At 42.4% G+C, this 18,558-nt stretch overlaps 1 protein-coding gene across 1 annotated transcript in view; it reads left to right on the top strand.

Annotated features, from left to right (window-relative positions):
• Positions 1-18,196, top strand: part of Arfgef3 (ARFGEF family member 3) — a 138,514-nt gene extending 120,318 nt beyond the window's left edge. Inside the window, exons 27-35 of the mRNA XM_033763159.1 lie at positions 41-185; positions 2,998-3,126; positions 4,078-4,254; positions 5,779-5,893; positions 6,704-6,806; positions 7,053-7,184; positions 8,575-8,696; positions 14,249-15,470; positions 16,690-18,196. Of these exons, the coding sequence (XP_033619050.1) occupies positions 41-185; positions 2,998-3,126; positions 4,078-4,254; positions 5,779-5,893; positions 6,704-6,806; positions 7,053-7,184; positions 8,575-8,696; positions 14,249-15,470; positions 16,690-16,881 (2,337 nt within the window). The 3' untranslated portion in view covers positions 16,882-18,196. The remainder of the gene's footprint in view (positions 1-40; positions 186-2,997; positions 3,127-4,077; positions 4,255-5,778; positions 5,894-6,703; positions 6,807-7,052; positions 7,185-8,574; positions 8,697-14,248; positions 15,471-16,689) is intronic.
• The last annotated feature ends 362 nt before the right edge of the window (positions 18,197-18,558 follow it).

Raw genomic sequence — 18,558 nt, 5'->3', positions numbered from 1 at the left:
AACTGCAGTATTGGGTTTTTTTTTTTCTTCTTACTTTTAGTTATTGGCCAAGATCTACAAAATGCCCTTGAAGCCAATATTCCTTAGTGGGCGACTTGCCAGCTTGCCTCAAAGGCTTCAGGAGCAGTCGGCAAGCAGTGAGGATGGCATTGAATCAGTCCTGGCTGATTTTGATGATGACACCGGTAAGTTAGCTGATTTGATTAAGCCAGGTTATTTGCTACAGTCAAAGCCCCAGAACCTTAAGCCATAAATTAAGTAGCTCACAGTTCATAAAGTAACCATCCTTTTTTGTTACTTTTATAATAAGTTTACCTTACAGTTACCATGAACTTTACAAAAACATTTTATAAAGCAATACCTCTAAACCCAGGCTTTGAGGTATTTTTCCAGAGTTCGCTAATACAGTTTCAAACTCTGAATCATCTCGAATCTAGCAAATTGGAAAGAAGTTGCTTTATGCAGCGGTACCTAAATTGTCTGGTAATTGTCTTTAATAGCTTTTAGGAAACACAATGTTCATGTATCTACATCTTGCAGGACTACTTACTTGGTCAGAGACAGGGACATTAAGCTATTAAAGAAAAGGGGATCCGTGACTAGTGAAGCTAAAGGCTTGGGAAAAGAATAATTTTAAAAAATTTGTTTCAAATTGGGATCCCTGTAATCTCTTATGAATCAGGGCTTAATCTGCTTTGAGTAATTTTCAGGCTGTCTTTAAATAATTTTTACTTAGCATTTGAAACCTCAAATAATTATAAGCAGAAGCTAGTGTTGATTATATGTAATACATTCTTTTAAAACAAATTATCTCATGTATTGGAGTGAGTATTTCTTCCTCATTTGTACAAAACATTAACCTGTTATTTTCTAGAAGGCACATTTGTCAATGCAGTTCAGCCAAGCACCTAAAATTTGCCACATTAGCAATTCATCAAGGAGTTTAAAGATGTAATTCTATATGAAATACAGTAGGTCAGAGAAAAGAATGAAAGCAAAAGCTTTCAGTTAATATTAAAAACTAAACAAGGGCTGGGGATGTGGTTCAGGGGTACAGCACTTGCCTAGGATGTACAAGGTCCTGGGTTCAACCCCCCGCACAACCCAAAAAAAGAAACTACTGTAAACAATTCTCAACACTGATATAGTATGATATTATTCCTCTGGCTTCCAAAGGCAAATGATTACTTTTTACCCTTTCTGAAAGTTTCAAACGTATACAAAACTAGAAATGTATAAAATAAATATGTGCCACATTTTCCAAAACATAAGACCTAGCTAGAAAATAATCAGCCTTGAAAACTAGAGATCAAAAATGCCAGCCCCAGTCAGCCCATCCTTTCCTTCCCTGCCTTACAAAGTAGCCACTGAAGAAGAGAATAGTGTTGGCAGGTATAGACAGAAGGTAGAAAACTAGACAGAATGGTGTCCCTTACTTTCAACTGCTATCAGTCTATGGACAATCTGAGATCATGTGTTTCTCTCTCTCTCTCTCTTTCTCTCTCTCTCTCTCTCTCTCTCTCTCTCTCTCTCTCTCTGTGTGTGTGTCTCTGTGTCTCTCCTTCCCTTTCTAAACGAGTTTAAAGCAAAATGGGAAAAATAGCATTTTATGTAATAAAAGTATGTGTCCTTTAAAGATAATGTAGGGGACAGCGATCACCTCTGTTTCCCCCTTTAGTCCTCCTTTGTGTGCTCTTTGCCTGGATCTAAAAGCCCAATTAATATAAGAGCTAATTAACACAAGAAAAGCAGATAGGCGCACGGTACTCACCTGTGATCTCAGCATTCTGCGAAGCTGAGAAAGGAACTGCAAGTTTGAGGCAAACCTGGGTAATTTATTGACTTAGCAATACTCTGTCAAAGAAAGAAACAGGATGGGGGAGAAAGGAAGAAAAGAAAGAGAAAAGGAGTTGGAGATGTAGCTTAGAGTGAAAGCCTTGGGTTCAGTCTCCAGGAAGGAAGGAAAAGGGGGGAAAGGAAGGGAGAAAAGGAACAAGGGAGGGAGGAAGAAGGAGAGAAGGAAGGGAGGGGCATAAAAGTTTGATTACATTTACGTGCACACGAGGATCAGAGAAAGAGAGAGAACCCGGAAGAGTGGCCACAGCTTGGTGCTTTTATACATCGAAGACAACGCGTAATAAATTTGTGAAGGAATGGCCTCGGGCTAAGGGAGTTAGCGGCAGGGATGGTACTGAGGGAAGGATGGGGCAGTGTAGACGCTAGTGGGAGATCCGGGTTACTTGAACAAGTGTTCAGTCAGGCTCATTATACTTCCAGTTACCAGCCTCTTGATCATGGCTCTTTCCCTGCCTTCATAAGTGAAGGGTATAGGAATCTGTGTGGCACAGGGACAGATAGGCCAAGTGGTCCCATCCGAAATTAGTCCCTCGAGTGAGTGGAGCTGGGGATGCCAAATGCCAACTTGCCATATTTTGAGTCGGCATGTGTCTGACCCTTCAATAACGGGCAAAAATCACAGTATCCTTACCTCAAAACCAAAACTAATATACAGTAGATTCGAGATCAACAGGGGCTGGAGTGAGCGGAGGAGGAGAGCTGGGACCCAGTGGGGACAGAGTTTCTGGATGAGGAGATGAAAAAGTTTTGTAAATAGTAGTGAGGGTTGTACAATAGTGTGCAAGTCATTAATGCCACGCAATTGCGCGTATAAAATTGGCTACAATGGCTTTTTGTTATATTTACAATAAAATCATTTTATAAAAAGACTAAAGTGATAGAACTAAAAGAATATTCCGTCATTAACTCCCAAGAAATCTGACCCCAATTTCAGCAGAGTTTCCACCCAGCATCACCTTTTTATCAAAGGGAATTGAGAAAGAACTTTGAGCAATTATTTCCCTCGCCCTGTTGGGACGCGCAAGTCATAATCGGGCCACACTTGGGCTCTGAGGACCCACACAGTGTCTAACTGGATCTTGCAGCAGTTCCTCCCAGCATTTGGCTGGATGGCACACTGGTCTGCTTTCTGGTCTCCAGGTCTGATAGAAGTCTGGATCATCCTGTTGGAGCAGCTGACGGCGGCTGTGTCCAACTGTCCGCGTCAGCACCAGCCGCCAACCTTGGATCTTCTCTTCGAGCTGCTGAGAGATGTTACCAAAACACCTGGTAAATAGCGCCGTGCCTGATCGGAGGGAGAGTTACTACATGTAAAATGAAATTTTATGCATTTAAAAAGGTACATACACACACCCATTCAAAAATCACCAGAAAGAAATATATCAAAATGTGATGATGTCTGTGGGGTAAGGATTTTTCTTCTTTATATTCTCAAGTAATTTATATGTTTATTATAAGGGTATCTTGCTTCTAGAGTAAGAATCTTGAAATCTATTACCACTCCTATAAGGAAGCACAAATCTTTTCTTCATAGCATTGTCTATAAGGACACATTAAATATTTTAAATGTCTATCAGTAAAGGAATGGATAAGTAAATTGTCGCATATACATACAATGGCAATAGTATATGGCAATAAAAATAAAGATATCTAAATCTGGTGATTAGTTGCAAAATAAATTTGGTGATTAGCCAAAATCAGGTTTATACTACCCCATTTAGATTTAAAAAATAGCTTAAAAAACTTGAAGCCAGTGTCACAGCATGCACCCATAGTCCCAGCTGCTTGGGAGGCTAAGGCAGGATTGCTTTAGCTCAGAAGTTCAGGGCCAATCTAGGTAACACAGCGATACCCTGTCTGTTGATTGATGAATTGATCTGTATATTTTTTTGTGTTCCATTTACATAGATCATTTTTAAAGGATGTTTTCTTATATGTATCTGTGTTTTTACAACTAAGGGCCAGAAGTTGATCAAGTGATATTTTAGCTTTATTGATACTTGATTTTTTTTTTTGTAAAAGTACGTTCATATACTATTTGCTAACTAAAATCATGCAGAAACAATAAAGGAAAATGCCACTCATATTCATTCCCCAGTCACAGCAAAAGCTTCTTTCCAGAGGGAGGGTTTATCTTTCAAGAGAGACCCACGATGCCACGCCACGGCAAAGGGCTCCCTTCTTGAGATCACAGTTGGGACTCCGACCTTTCTGTTTCAGGACCGGGGTTTGGAATCTACGCAGTTGTTCACCTCCTCCTTCCTGTGATGTCCCTGTGGCTCTGCCGTAGCCATACAGACCATTCCTACTGGGACGTGGCCTCCGCTAACTTCAAGCATGCCATCGGCCTGTCGTGCGAGCTGGTGGTGGAGCACATCCAGAGCTTCCTGCACTCAGGTAGCCAGCCAGCCAGAGTAGGTCATTCTGAGCATTGCCATAATAGGCAGCTTGGTTGGCTAAAAGTACTCAAAGAATACCACATGCAGAAACCACTGTCCTGAGAATGACCGAAATAGAATTACACAGCCAGTGCTAGCCACCTAGTAGTATATTACCGAAGGGGAAAGTGATACGTGCCTTCTACAAAGGTATCAGAATACTCTGTAGACACTGTCGAAAATAAAGTTCCTAATAAGCAGCTCTAGCAGAGATATTCATTAGGAGAGGAAAGTCAAGTTTAAGTACAGAATAAAGTAAAAAAAAAGAATAAATCTCCCTTTAGCTGTGGAGTAGGGAAGGGCTGTATCCTGTTGTCCTGCTTCACCTGGGGAGGCCAAGTGAGGGAGGTCATGTTTTAGAAAAGGCTTCAACTATGGGCAAGAAGTTGCTTAATAGCCTAAGGATGAAGGAAAAGTTTTAAGACCTGTGGCACTTTGAAAAAGATGTGGAAGTGTGGGGTGGAGAGTATGTGGAAATCAGCAGATGCAGAAGGACAGAGGGGCAGGAAAACGCATCTGTTTTGGTACCACTGGTTCTGTGCCTGTGAAATGAAGATTCTTAGTCACAATCTGCCCTGAAAGAATCTGGAAGTTGGGAGCAGGAGAAACATGGCTGCTGGCCACAGAAGTTATAAATAGGAGAGAAGGACTTAATGGCAGAGGAAGAGGTCCCTTGTCTGAGAACAGAGAGACTAAGAATGCCGACCTGGAAGGCAGTCACAAAGCAGAGAAAAGGAACTGTCTCTCTACTAAGTGTAACAAGGACAAATTTGCCCTGCACACGAAGACTTCTAAGGCAGAAAGGAATAAATAGATCACCAAGGCAGGTGCTAACTGTGGTGCTAGAGGTGGATGTTCGTGACCAGGTCATTGCGTCACACAGCAAAGGACTCTGCAGGAGTCTCTTGAAAATTGCTTTTGGGTTGTCACAAGGGCCCAGGGGTAGAATGCAGGTGCAGTCCTTAAATTAGAAAATAGAATACACTCTCTGGAAGCTTTATTTCCTTTAGTCAGCACAGTGTGCAGTCAGAAACCAGGCTGACAAGTGTGAAGAAATGGTAGGACTGACTAGAGATTTTGTTTTCGAAGAGCATTTAATTTGGCTATCGGTTGGAAGGGAAATATATTTTAATTTTTCTTAAGAATTTAATTTGTTTTACCAACTAACACTCAGGCTGTCAAATGTGTTTTGTGTTGTTTAAGTAGATGAATTATATATTAAACTTTGGAAAAGGTATACCAATGTACAGAAGTCAGATGTTTCATCCTGCTGTAGATGATGTGGTTGAAAGAGTTACAATTGGGTACAAATCCAACAAACACTGTTTTCCTAGGAGCTTCGAGGGCATTGCCATTTTCCTTAGTTTCCCCAGATGTGTGTGTACTTTTGTCACTCAGACTTTCATCTTTTGCTATAGATGGCCATTTCCACCTAGTCCTTCACACCAGAGTAAGTGAAACCTTGACTTTGCTTCTTCTCTAGACATCAGGTACGAGAGCATGATCAACACCATGCTGAAGGACCTCTTTGAGTTGCTGGTGGCCTGTGTGGCCAAGCCCACAGAGACCATCTCCAGAGTGGGCTGTTCCTGCATTAGGTGAGAAAAGGTTCCCTGGCGCTTTTCACAGAGTTGAATGTTTTACTGTGACGTCCACGGAAATCAGGTTATCTTTTGCAGTGGCAGGCTACTTTTTGGCTTGCTTTTAATAAGTAAAAATGACCCCTGAATGAAAATGACTCTGTGCTTATAAGTCTTCATTTCAGTGTCTAGTCAGCAAATATGTTTTCCATAAGGCATTTTACACAGTCCTCTGGGGCACAGAATGTGAGGTAAACTAAGATCCCAATTCAAAATGATGTGAGAGAGAGAGAGAGGATCCCATAAAAATGGCATGCAGGAAGCAAAACTGAAAAACAGCGAGAAAGGACAGGAAGTTGGGGAGTGGGACTGTCAGCAGGAGCTTCGTTGTAGTAGGAGCAACACTTGGCGAGGTGCTCCGAGGTGAGTAAGGCTTCGAGAGCTGGGGACTTCCCAACCAGGAGAACAAAATGATCAACTGCAGATAAAAATAGGAAATGCCAATGGGAAGGCCTTTGTTTTGTTTGTGTATATTATTTGGAGGACAGCAGTGGAAATGGGGCTAGAGTGGAGAAATCAGTCCAGAACATACAGTCATCCATTCGAGTCTAAATTTGAACAGTGCCCTATTTATAATGGGGACCCATTGCTATTTCTGCATTAAATAGTACCTCGACGGCAGAACCCACCTGGACAGAAGGCAAAGTGATAAGCAGGGACGGCAGACACACAGGAAGCTGCTGAACGTGATCATGCATGAGTCTTCAAGGCCCTAAATTTTGTGGCACTACGATGTATGGACTCAAGACTTGTCGTTTCTTTTGGCAGGTACGTGCTGGTGACGGCGGGACCCGTGTTCACTGAGGAAATGTGGCGGCTGGCCTGCTGTGCCCTGCAGGAAGCCTTCTCTGCCACACTCAAGCCAGTGAAGGTAGGTTGCTGGGAGAAGAGCACCCACACACGTCTCTTCTTTCTTAGCCCCTGGAGCTCGTCAAGTTGGGCACCCAGACCCTGCCTGCCTCCTCACCATGGGCAGCCACACGTGAAGTCTTGCGGGAGAGGGGGTTGCTGGTTTAAGACTTTTATCCCGTGCATAGTGACAACGCCGGATCCCAGGCTGGCCTGGCACCATGAATTAGGGTGTGTCCAGTGAGCGGCACCTGCTGTTTCTCCCTAGGACTTGCTGGGCTGCTTCCACAGTGGCACCGAGAGCTTCAGTGGGGAAGGCTGCCAGGTGCGGGTGGCGGCCCCATCCTCCTCCCCCAGTGCCGAGGCTGAGTACTGGCGCATCAGAGCCATGGCCCAGCAGGTAAGGGCAGGAGGTGCATGCTGGGAGTCCTTCCCACAGGTGCTGGTCACCTCTGCCTTTCCACCACATCCCGACACACTGCAAGATATGCAAATGTCAGTGAAAGCCTCTTCTGATGTAGATAGGCAGTGAGAAGAGGAGGAAAGAAACATTTCACCTCTCCATATTTTGTTCTCTCTTCCACAGTCTCCCAAACCTTCCTCCTATATTGATTCTAGAGTAACCTAATTGTTACAAGATTTGAAACAAGGCTTTCTTAAAAGTAGTGTAATGTCCAGGGGTGGACAGCAAGCCACTGCTCTTCTGGAAAACAGCTCCCGGTGATCCTAAACCCAGCATCAGTAAAGAGTTAAAGCAGCAAAGTTTAAAATAAAAGACAGTTTATTTGAAGGTGGGGAAAGCGGAAGAGAGAGAGATGACAAACGGCTACTCTGGACAAGTAGGGAGTACCTGAAAGTGAAACAGCTGTGCACTTTGGGCCCCAGCTTTGTGAAGGGTTCCTTCTCCCTGTTTCTCCCTGTGTAGGCGCCTGGAGTCTGAGTGGCTCCCTGGCTGTCGCTCCCTGGCTGTCTTTGCTGCTCCCCTTGGCTCCCTTCCAGCCAGATGACCTTTCCTGTCCTTTGGTGGTGGAAGGGAGGGGTCCTTATGGAAAGGTAGCTTAAAAATTAAGGGGAAGTGTGAAATTTTTATGTTAAATGTGCTACCTGGGACCTTCTTGGGCCTCATTTCTTCCTCTAATTGCTCAAGTCTTAGTTGTAGAGACAGAAGCTGCCTTTGAGGGATTCTTTATCAATTTTTAATAAAGCTCAATGAGGCCTTCATCCTATCCTTTTCCTACCTATGGGGACCCCGTCCTTACAGTAGTCTACTATTTCCAGAGGGATTTTGAATCATGAGAAATGAAATCCCTTGGTTACTGTTTTTTGGGGTTTTTTTAGTCACTTCCATCACTGTCTAATGGAGTTGCATGGCCACCTTCACAGTGCAGACAAGAGAGCCCCAATTAATTCCTTATTCCTGCACTGTATGGAAGATGATGTCAACATCAGAGATGATCTTTACAAACATAGCACCTTTTTATTTGCTCTTAATTAATATTAAATGTCAGTGCTTGCTCTTGGGACTGTAATGAACTGCCACGTGGTAGGAATAGCAGTGTTATTAGTGTTAATGTCGATAGCCAACATTCACTGTGTACTCTGTTCTAATGTTTGCATCATGCACATTTACCAATTTATTTCATTCAACAAACACATGAGGTACGAAACCATTATCATCTTCACTGTATGGGGGAGGAGATGGGTCAGAGCGTAAGCCCTGGCCCAGCTAACCCCAGGGAATCAGGCAGATGAAGTGGAACCCTGAGCCGTGCCTCCGTCCACCCCTGCAGGTGTTCATGTTGGACACCCAGTGCTCGCCCAAGACTCCAAACAACTTTGACCACGCCCAGTCCTGCCAGCTCATCATTGAGCTGCCTCCTGATGAGAAACCAAATGGGCACACAAAGAAAAGGTGAGCAGCCCGCTTTCAGCGTTCTTGGGTTCCCAACTCTGGCTCATTTTCACCTGAGCTTTGGCCAGCAAGACTGAAAACGTGTGTGGAGTCACTTAGCGAAGGTTCTCTTAGACGTGGTTCATCTCTTAACTAAATTTCCTGCATTTCATGTATACCCAGTTATTTGAGCTGTCACAACACGTTGGCACACTGTGGGTGGAAGAAACTTGCTTCCTTACAGTTCTGAGGCCTGGAGGACTTAAGAGGCTTTCCTCTGAGGTTTCCTTTTGACTTGTTGATGGCCATCTTTTCTGTGCCCTCACATGGTCGTTCCTCTTCATGTTTCCCAGTCCACATTTCCTCCTAGACTGAGATTCACCCTAATGACTTCATTTTGACTTAATTACCTCCTCAACAATTGTGTAATGAGCAGGGTGCAGTTGTGCACACCTGTAATCCCAGAACTTCAGAAGCTGAGGCAGGAGGATTGCTATGATTTTTTAGGAGAGCCAGCCTGGACTATATAGCAAGACCCTATCTCAAAAAAAAAAAAAAAAAAACTGTCCAAATACAAGCTGAGGTCCTAGCATTTAGGACTCCAACATATAAATTTGGAGAAGTCAGAGTCCTGCCCCTGATATTATACATATCTTCTTCATGAGTACTGTCAGGAGACAAAAAGATTTGTGCCTGACCACAATAAACTTGGTTTTATGTTTTGTTTTGGTTTGGTTTTTTGAGACAGGATCTCACTATGTAGTTGAGACTGACCTGGAACTCACTATGTAGCCCAGGCTGGTCTCAAACTCACAGCCATCCTCCTCCCTCAGCCTCCCGAGTGCTGGGATTACAGGCATGTGCCACCATGCCCAGCTCTAAACTTGCTGTTTTTAAATATAGTAAGTCCCCGATGTATAAACAAGTTCCATTCTGGGAGAACTGTTCATAAGTCAGGTTCATTTGTAAGCCAACAAAGTGAGTCTTATACAGTACACCTGTGAACATTTGCAACTCAAAAGTTCACAGGCAGGGACTTACTGTTCTATCCTATTATCTAAAAAATATTGTTCCTAGTGGGCGTTGGAAGCAGTGACTGACATACCCATTGTAAACTTCTGGCCTGCTAGCAGTAGTGATGATATTTCAGTAGTGATAAATTCAGTGTTCTAATCTTAACCTCTGCTGTGCCAGTAACAGGAGGTGTAGAGCCTTTGGGAGGAAGTTAGGTCATGAGGGTGGAGCCCTCAGGAATGGGATTAGCACCATGAAAAGAAGAGCCTGGAGAGTCCCCTGCCCTCTTTGTGCCATCAGAGGACAGAGTAAGAAGTCGGCTGTCACTGCAATTCAACCATACCAGCCTATGGTACTATAAACAATTAGTCTCTTTGTTCATAAGCCACCCAGTCTATAGTATTTTGTTACAGCAATGTGAGCTAAGACACTCATTATTTCATAAGCTCTAGGCAATTTATCCAACAATCAGCTGGTTTGGAGAGCAACTTGATTAATATAAGCAGTTGACTAAAAAGAAATAATACCTGAAAATTTCCCTCAAGTGTTTGGTATATACAAGAGAATATTTGGAACATTCAAGTTATGAAGCATCAATAGAAACTGAAACAACTAGGAACCTGCCACAAAGTTTCCAAAATAGAACTTGACCAATATCTCATGTGCTTTTCCACCCCTGCTTCCCTCAGTACCCACCACTAGTTTTTAAGTGTTGGTCACTTTTCATCTATTTATAAACCAAAGATTATGCAGTCAGTTCACATTTTTAAACATTTATCTGTTTGCAATTTCAGTTCTTTTCCTACCTCTATTTTTTTTTATTTTCAGACAGGGTCTTACTAAATTGCCTAGGCTGGCCTCATACTTGTAGTCCTCCTGCCTCAGCCTCCCAAGTGCTAGGATTACAGGCGTGTACCACCATTCTTGGCTTCTTGTTCTCCTTCCTGTTCTCTGTCTATATTTATGATTTCTATCCATCCAATTCTTCTTGTGAAATATTTTCAAAGCAAAAGTACAAGAAATAATAGGCTGAATTCAATCAAAACCAGGCCTCCTGCATGTTAGGCAAATTATATATTTTTAACTTAAACTAACCCCAAACCTGCTGAATTCGATGTATAAATAAAACAGAAAATAAATAGAAAAACCTAAGCATAACCTAACATTCTTATGGTTTAAAAGATTTATTTTAAAATATATCAACATGTGTCATAAGCTTAGCGCTTTTGATAGGCATTTACATTCTCACTGCAGTTAGATAAAACAGGAAGCCACATTAAATTCCTTAGCAAGGCTCACTGGCCACTGAGCCAAAAGTCATCCCGTACCATTTTGTAGGCAGACTCAGTCCTGCTCTTGTTAAAAGAGGCAATTCATAGTTTGTTAATTGCTGTTCAAGTGAATCTTTAAAGGTCATTGAAACTTTCCATGGGGAAAAGACCTAATCTAAAACCAGATTGCAGCACTTAAAACCCCCCAGATATCTCTTTATTTAATAGTTTTGACATTGATATGCCCACACTATCTTAATTACAGTTTTAAAATACTCTTTATACTGTTGATTTATTTGTCACTGATACATTAGCATGTTTTAAGTTAACCACTTGCTATGCAATTCATTTCCAAAGTCCAATCAAAAGGCTGGCTTGACTTTTGATCATAAGCAAGGCTATAGTTTACAGTTCCCTTCTGAAAAGTATGCCAAGAAGGTTACAACTCTCAGATGTAACAAACTGGAAAACATATTGAAATACTTGAGTACGCTGAATAGGAACATTATTTGATTTTTGTTTGAGCTCTTTTCTGTCTTGTCAGCATAGATAATTGGAAATTATATGCCAAATCATTTCACTTTTTCCATAATTTTCTGAAATTTTGATCTCTTCAATATTGCTTCCTCTTTACCTTTGTTCTCTTGTTGTGCATCATTTAGCGGGACCTAAATAAAGCAGATTTTGTTTTTAACTTACCTGCAGTTAGCAGGTAAATCCTAAGGCATCAAAGAGAAGATACTGGTTGAGAAAGACACCCCACAACTCAAATATGGCTTCATACCAACCTCGCTTTGGGAGCTTGCTAGAAAGGGGGCTGTCCATTTCTCAGGGAAGAGCTGAAAATACCCTGGTGGACTAAGGGCTTTCTCCCCTCAGAAGGCCGATCAAACTCGCCCTACTTCAGAGCCATTCCTCAGGGTGAGCACTTCCCCGTGGCAATGGTCTGTCTGTCTAGGCAGCCTGCCCCAGGACAGGTCTGCTGCTGTTTGGTCTCAGAGCTGCTCTCCCCACACATTTCCTCCAGCACTTGGGCTAAGAAGGTAAACAAGTTACTGCCTTGTCCACAAAGACATCAGAACGTAGTGGGGATGGCGGGCTGGCTAACAGACTTGTGTGACCAATGAAGGATTCCCCTCCTTGTTAGGGTTCTACAGTTATGAACTGGAAGTACTAAACCAAACTGGTAGCTTTTGGAGCCCTGTTATTCAGGCAAATGCATATTCCAGTTTCCTAATGCTTTAAGTATGTTTGTTTATTTTGCAGTACTATGGGTTGGACCCAGGGCCTTTGCACTGAGCTCCATTCCCAGTCTATTTTTTACTTTTTTATTTATTTTTTTATTGAGTTTATTGGTACATTTTAGGTATACAGTACAGTTGCATTCATCATTGGGATTCTGTACCTTTACATGACAGGTCTTGGTTCTCATTTTTTCCCCTTGTCCCTGCCCTCCCTTCGCCTGCCCTCCCCTCCCCACTTACAAACACTTCATTTCCATTTTTTCCTTTTCTCATATTTTTTTCTTTTCCCTGATTCCCTTTCCCCCACCCTTCCCACTTTCCCTACACCTTTAGTCCTTTTCTTCCTATTTCACATGGTCAGTTATCTCATTAGGATCCTGTGTACTATTATGTGCCTGTAATCTACCCAGGCTGGTCTTGAACTTGCACCCCTTCTGTGTCAACCCCTCAGATTTCTGGGGTTACAGGCACGTGCCAGCAAGCCCAGCTGCTAATGCCTTAAGCAACTTATCAAAAGTCACTTATGTGGGAGTTGAAGGGAAGAGAAAATGCATTCTTGTTTAATGAATATAGTTTCTGTGGGGTGATGAATAGTTCTAGAAATAGCAGTAATGGTTACACAACATATGTCTTTGTGGACAAGGCAGTAACTTTTTTAACCTCACTTGAATGGTATATTTAAAAATAATTAAAACAGTAAAGTTATATATATTTTTACCACAAGTTACTTAAAAAATTTATTTTTTTAAAGCTTACTGGTTTTGAATGATAACTCTTTATTACTCATCTTTGCTGAGAGTATTGTGCTTTCCCTCAGTGATAACTGCGTAGGGGAAAAACTGCCTTTTAGATTTATGAAAGAATTTTAATTTAAGTAAAAAGCACTTTTGCTACTGATCATAAAAACTGTTAAATTCAAGGTCATAGTAAGATGAGAATAAAAAGGTTATTAATAGTTGGACCTTTTAAATCAATAGTAATAAGAGTTGCTATAATTTTATAATTATCCAGATACAGGAATTCATTGGCAGTATAATGACATAACCTATTTTTACAAAATTCTAAGAGCAGTGAAAAGAACACGAAACCACAAACACAAAACCACAATGGTGAATTAAAATGTTTGGAAAATGTAGCATCTAGAATTGAAATTGTCTTTTTAGCACAAGAATCAACCAAACAAAAGGGGCTGACTCACCAAGTGACATCTGAAGCTCCCCCATCTGGGTCAGGTCCTGCTTGGCAACACAGCAGGAAACTGTTGTGAGTTAGGGGTGTTCCTCAGCAAGTTGCCCAGCCTGAGGTCCTGGGGGGATTGTCCTTCTCCCATCTCCCCTTCCTACAGCTGACCCCTGGAGTCCATGGCCTGTGTGCAGACAGAATTCGAGCCTGAGTCCGGCTGCTTTCTCCCTCTTTGTGTTATCAAAAGGCTGTGGTTTACACTGTCAGTTTATTTCCTCCTGTGGCAATGTCATCCCCCTAAAACCTCCAGCATTAAATAACATCTCAGAGTTTGATTCTCCTCTCGTGCACATGCTGGCAAACGTTCAGATTTGACATAAATATAACCAAAGTATTAACCTTTAATCCTGAAAAACTGGTTTGCTACCAACACCAGCCTCTAATATGACTTCAAAACACTTGTGTGATGGGGAAAGGCTACTTAAAATTGATAGCACTATGAATTTTTTCCTCAAACTTTTGTGAACTTTTATTACTCGTAACTAGGAAAGAAAATGTACCATATCTCATAATTGTGCCTATTTTTAAAATTTTTTGTAAAGCGTATTTTCCTAAGGCTTGGTGATAAATCATTAATTGAGTAGCATAACTTACCTTCTGGGAACCTAGATTTTAAAAAGTACTGGAATTCTACTCAGTATAATTAAAATGGAACCCCCCCCACTTTCTTTTAAAAAAGAAAGACATTGGAATCATTTGGTTTGTAAGTTTGCAGCTATTCTGAAATGGATAAAATTTACATCACTGTGAAATTACCAAAAAGGCTACTAATCGACCCCCCACCTTTTTTTCTGGCTGGAAGCGTCTCCTTCAGGGAAATCGTGGTAAGCCTGCTGTCCCATCAGGTGCTGCTCCAGAACCTGTACGACATCCTGCTGGAAGAGTTCGTGAAAGGTCCCTCTCCTGGAGAGGAGAAGACGGTCCAGGTGCCGGATGCCAAGCTGGCTGGCTTCCTCAGGTACATCTCCATGCAGAACCTGGCCGTCATCTTTGACCTGCTGCTGGACTCGTACCGGACAGCCAGAGAGTTTGACACCAGCCCGGGGCTGAAATGCCTGCTGAAGAAGGTGTCGGGCATCGCGGGCGCCGCCAACCTCTACCGCCAGTCCGCCATGAGCTTCAACATTTACTTCCATGCGCTGGTTTGTGCGGTGCTCACCAACCAAGAAGCCATCACCGCCGAGCAAGTGAAGAAGGTCCTTTTTGAGGATGACGACAGAAGCACGGATTCCTCGCAGCAGTGCTCATCGGAGGATGAAGACATCTTCGAGGAGACGGCCCAGGTGAGCCCCCCGCGCGGCAAGGAGAAGAGGCAGTGGAGGGCGCGGATGCCCTCCCTCAGCGCGCAGCCCGTCAGCAATGCTGACTGGGTGTGGCTGGTCAAGCGGCTGCACAAGCTGTGCATGGAGCTGTGCAACAACTACATCCAGATGCACCTGGACCTGGAGAGCGGCCTGGAGGAGCCGCCCGTCCTCAGGAGCGACCCGTTCTTTATCCTCCCCTCCTTCCAGTCCGAGTCGTCCACCCCGTCCACCGGTGGCTTCTCGGGGAAAGACACACCTTCCGAGGACGACCGCAGTCAGAGCCGGGAGCACCCGGGCGAAGGTCTGGGCCTGCGGGGGGGCGGCGGGGATGTGCTGATGCTGCCCCCCAGCCCCAAAGGGGAGAGGAAGGATGCCAGCCGGAAGAAAGAGTGGTGGGAGAACGCGGGCAACAAGATCTACACCATGGCAGCTGACAAGACCATCACAAAGCTGATGACAGAGTACAAAAAGAGGAAGCAGCAGCATAACCTGCCCACCTTCCCCAAGGAGGTCAAAGTGGATAAGAAGGGAGAGACGCTGGGGCCCAGGGGGCCAGACTCCCCGCTGCTTCAGCGTCCCCAGCACCTGATAGACCAAGGGCAAATGCGCCACTCCTTCAGTGCGGGGCCTGAGCTGCTGCGACAGGACAAGAGGCCCCGCTCAGGCTCCACGGGGAGCTCCCTGAGTGTCTCCGTGAGGGATGCCGAAGCACAGATTCAGGTACCTCTGAGGAGGGCATGCGTAGACTCCAAGCCTTGCTAGAAACCAGTGGAGGGTATAAACCAAGCTATCTTCAAAGTGAGAAGCCTGCCTGAGCCTAAAATGTAGGCTCTCCTTATATCTGTCCATCTGTGTGAAGCTAAAATTTTATTCTCTGACAACTTCAGAAACCATTTGTGTTTTAATACATAAAGACTTAGAAGCCCATGTATTTAAGACAAACTTAAAGCCTATAATTGGCATTGAGTCCTTAGCTTGTCATTTGAAGATAGCACTGAAGAAATTCTGTTGTTCTATAGCATTATGTAAAAGGGAGAAGGCCAAGTGGATATTGTTTTGTGGGTAGACTGACAAATTGTTCTCAGCTCGTCTTTGTCCCATCCTGAGCACGTGAAAATCCTTGTTCTTCAGGAGGTGTGGAATATGCCTGTTTATCACAATTGTAATATTTGTAGTTCTGTGGTACATGAAAAATGAGTTCAAGGGCAAACAGCATTGATAATATGTTTTGTTCAGTTTGAGAAGAAATGGAAAAACATGAAGGATCTAGGGAAAGTTCTTTAAAAATAATCTGAATGAGTATGTTGAATTGTAGATTCCTGTCACAGGTGCAACACACAAAAAGATCTGGAACCCTGGGTTTCTACAAACCTATCCAATAATGTATTGTTAGAATGAACATATATTTGGGATTAGCATGAACCTTGCAAGATGCCTTATTTTCCTCAAAAGCATCTTGAGCATAGATGTAAACCTCATAATACAGAATCTGTAAAAATAATTCTTTAAAGTATTCAGTCATACTAAGAAATATAGTTATTCTTTAGCAAACGAGTGTCTTGACTAACCATATGTCTTAATTGCTTTTTCATGCCTTGAGGAAGTTACCCTAAAGGCACAACTATTCCAAAAAGGGTATTGTAAGACTGCTGGAATATCAATTGGTCTATGGAAGTTTTATTAGGAGAAAGCAAGAGATTTTCAAATCTAAAAAATAAGATTGCAGTAGTTTACAAAAGCTAAACATAAGATATTCTTAATATTACAAGTTTCTGCCTATCCTATATGTGAAGTTAAAGCCACAGTTAGTTAGCAGTACATTAAATTATGAAGACTAGTTCATTACAGCTAAGGCCTGAGAAAACCCATTTGCAGTTTAACCACACTGACACATGAAATCGTGAGACAGCCAATAATTCTCCTAACTTCTTCCCCTTAGGCATGGACCAACATGGTGCTAACAGTCCTCAACCAGATTCAGATCCTCCCAGACCAGACATTCACGGCCCTCCAGCCTGCAGTGTTCCCATGCATCAGCCAGCTGACCTGTCACGTGACTGACATCAGAGTTCGCCAGGCCGTGCGAGAATGGCTGGGCAGAGTGGGCCGAGTGTATGACATCATTGTGTAAAAGATTTGAGTTCCATCTCCAAGGATGTACAATAGTCAGGGTTAGAGTCTGCCCGCTAATCTGATAGCATTTTCCCCACCACCAGCCCCATTTAAAGTAGGTCTCAGAGAGCAGTGTTCCCTAAGGTAAAAAGGCCTTTCTAACCACTCCCTAATGAATCAGCCTTGGGCCATCCTGGATACCAAGGTGGCATCCAGATGACACAAGCTATCTTCTGATTTTGCACATTATTACAGAAGATTCTACTTTCTTAACCTTCAAGTATATTTCCAAGTGCTTTTGCTTGCTATATTGTCCCCAAATGGATCACTTTCAAAGAACATGCATTTGAAAACACAGCATAGATCCATTGGAGTCATCATTTTAAAAGTAAATGCAATTTCTAAGGAACTACTCATTGGTAAGTCAAGCTGATGTATAAATACTCATATGTAGTATCAGACATTATTTATTGGAAGAAAGTTTATGAGTATGGATTTGGCTGGGAAGAAAACAGCTACAAAAAGGTATTTTTCAGTGTCAAAATCAAGAAAGAGATGATTTCTGCTGTGAAATATTCCAGAACATTTCAACATTATTTCTAAATTGTTAAGATTTTCAGGTTAATATTTGCTAGCTTCCCCCATGTAAGGTACTGTTGTGCCTTTGTTTCTGTTTCTAAAGAAAGAAATTCTTTCCTAGCATGATTGTAAGTCTGGCTTGGCAGCCTTTAATACACAGTATCCCATGGTACTACTGGCTGACACATCTATTGTTAAGAGACAACAAGGAAAGGAAAGAAAAAAGGTGCCTTAGTCCTTTGTTGCACAGACATTTCTATGCCCCACAACTATCTGAACTTGAGGTATAACACTCGGTTTTTAAGAGAACCAAATATTAAGATGTAACTCATTTTATGTCCGTATGCTTGGAGGAAAGGCACACAAAGTCCTCCATCCAGTGAGCAGATTTCTCAGGGAAGGGGGCAGGAAGTGTGGGGTAGGGAGACAGCTGGAAGGGGTGGGAAAGGGGATTGTCCTGAAACATGATGCAACAAACATGAAATCAGAAACAAGCTCTAGTCTCAGAAGATAATAAGACTAAAGGACAAAGAGACAATGAATTTTAGAAAATTATTTTTTTCTATTTAAAATAAATATGTCTGTTTATGTTTAAAGTCCTTTTATTTGGACCAATATTTTAAGTGGATATTTCTTTCCCTAAGTATTAGAAAATGAATTTGAATCCTTTATTATCAGTGTTTGTATATGCAGACACACACACACACACACACACACACACACATTTTCTATACCAGGCTGGGGATTGAACCCAAGGCCTCACTCAGGCTAAGCACACTGAGCTATACCCCCAGTTTTAATATAATGTATTTTGTATTTCTTACATTATAATAATGATTGGACTTTCTCATGCAAACCCATTTAACTCTAGAAAGTAGAGTTAGTGCTAATGCATACATGGTAATTTCCTAGCACCTAAAAATGTCATCCTTTAAAAATAAAAACAGAACATCGATTCTTCAATATCAAAGTAAGGCTTTGAAATAGATTAACCTTTATCCAGGGATAGTTTTCATAATCTTAGCCCTCCTTAAGAACTATGTAGCTATCAGCAAAGTTAGGGCAGGGCAAGGTTCTTTAACTTACTAAGTTGACCAAAAAGAAAACATTATTTACT

Source organism: Fukomys damarensis, unplaced genomic scaffold (genome assembly GCF_012274545.1).
Source record: "Fukomys damarensis isolate Sample0158 unplaced genomic scaffold, DMR_v1.0_HiC HiC_scaffold_14, whole genome shotgun sequence".
In the NCBI taxonomy this organism is placed as follows: Eukaryota; Metazoa; Chordata; class Mammalia; order Rodentia; family Bathyergidae; genus Fukomys; species Fukomys damarensis.
The sequence above is the reverse complement of the archived record's forward strand: the minus strand, read 5'-3'. Positions and strand labels throughout refer to the sequence as shown.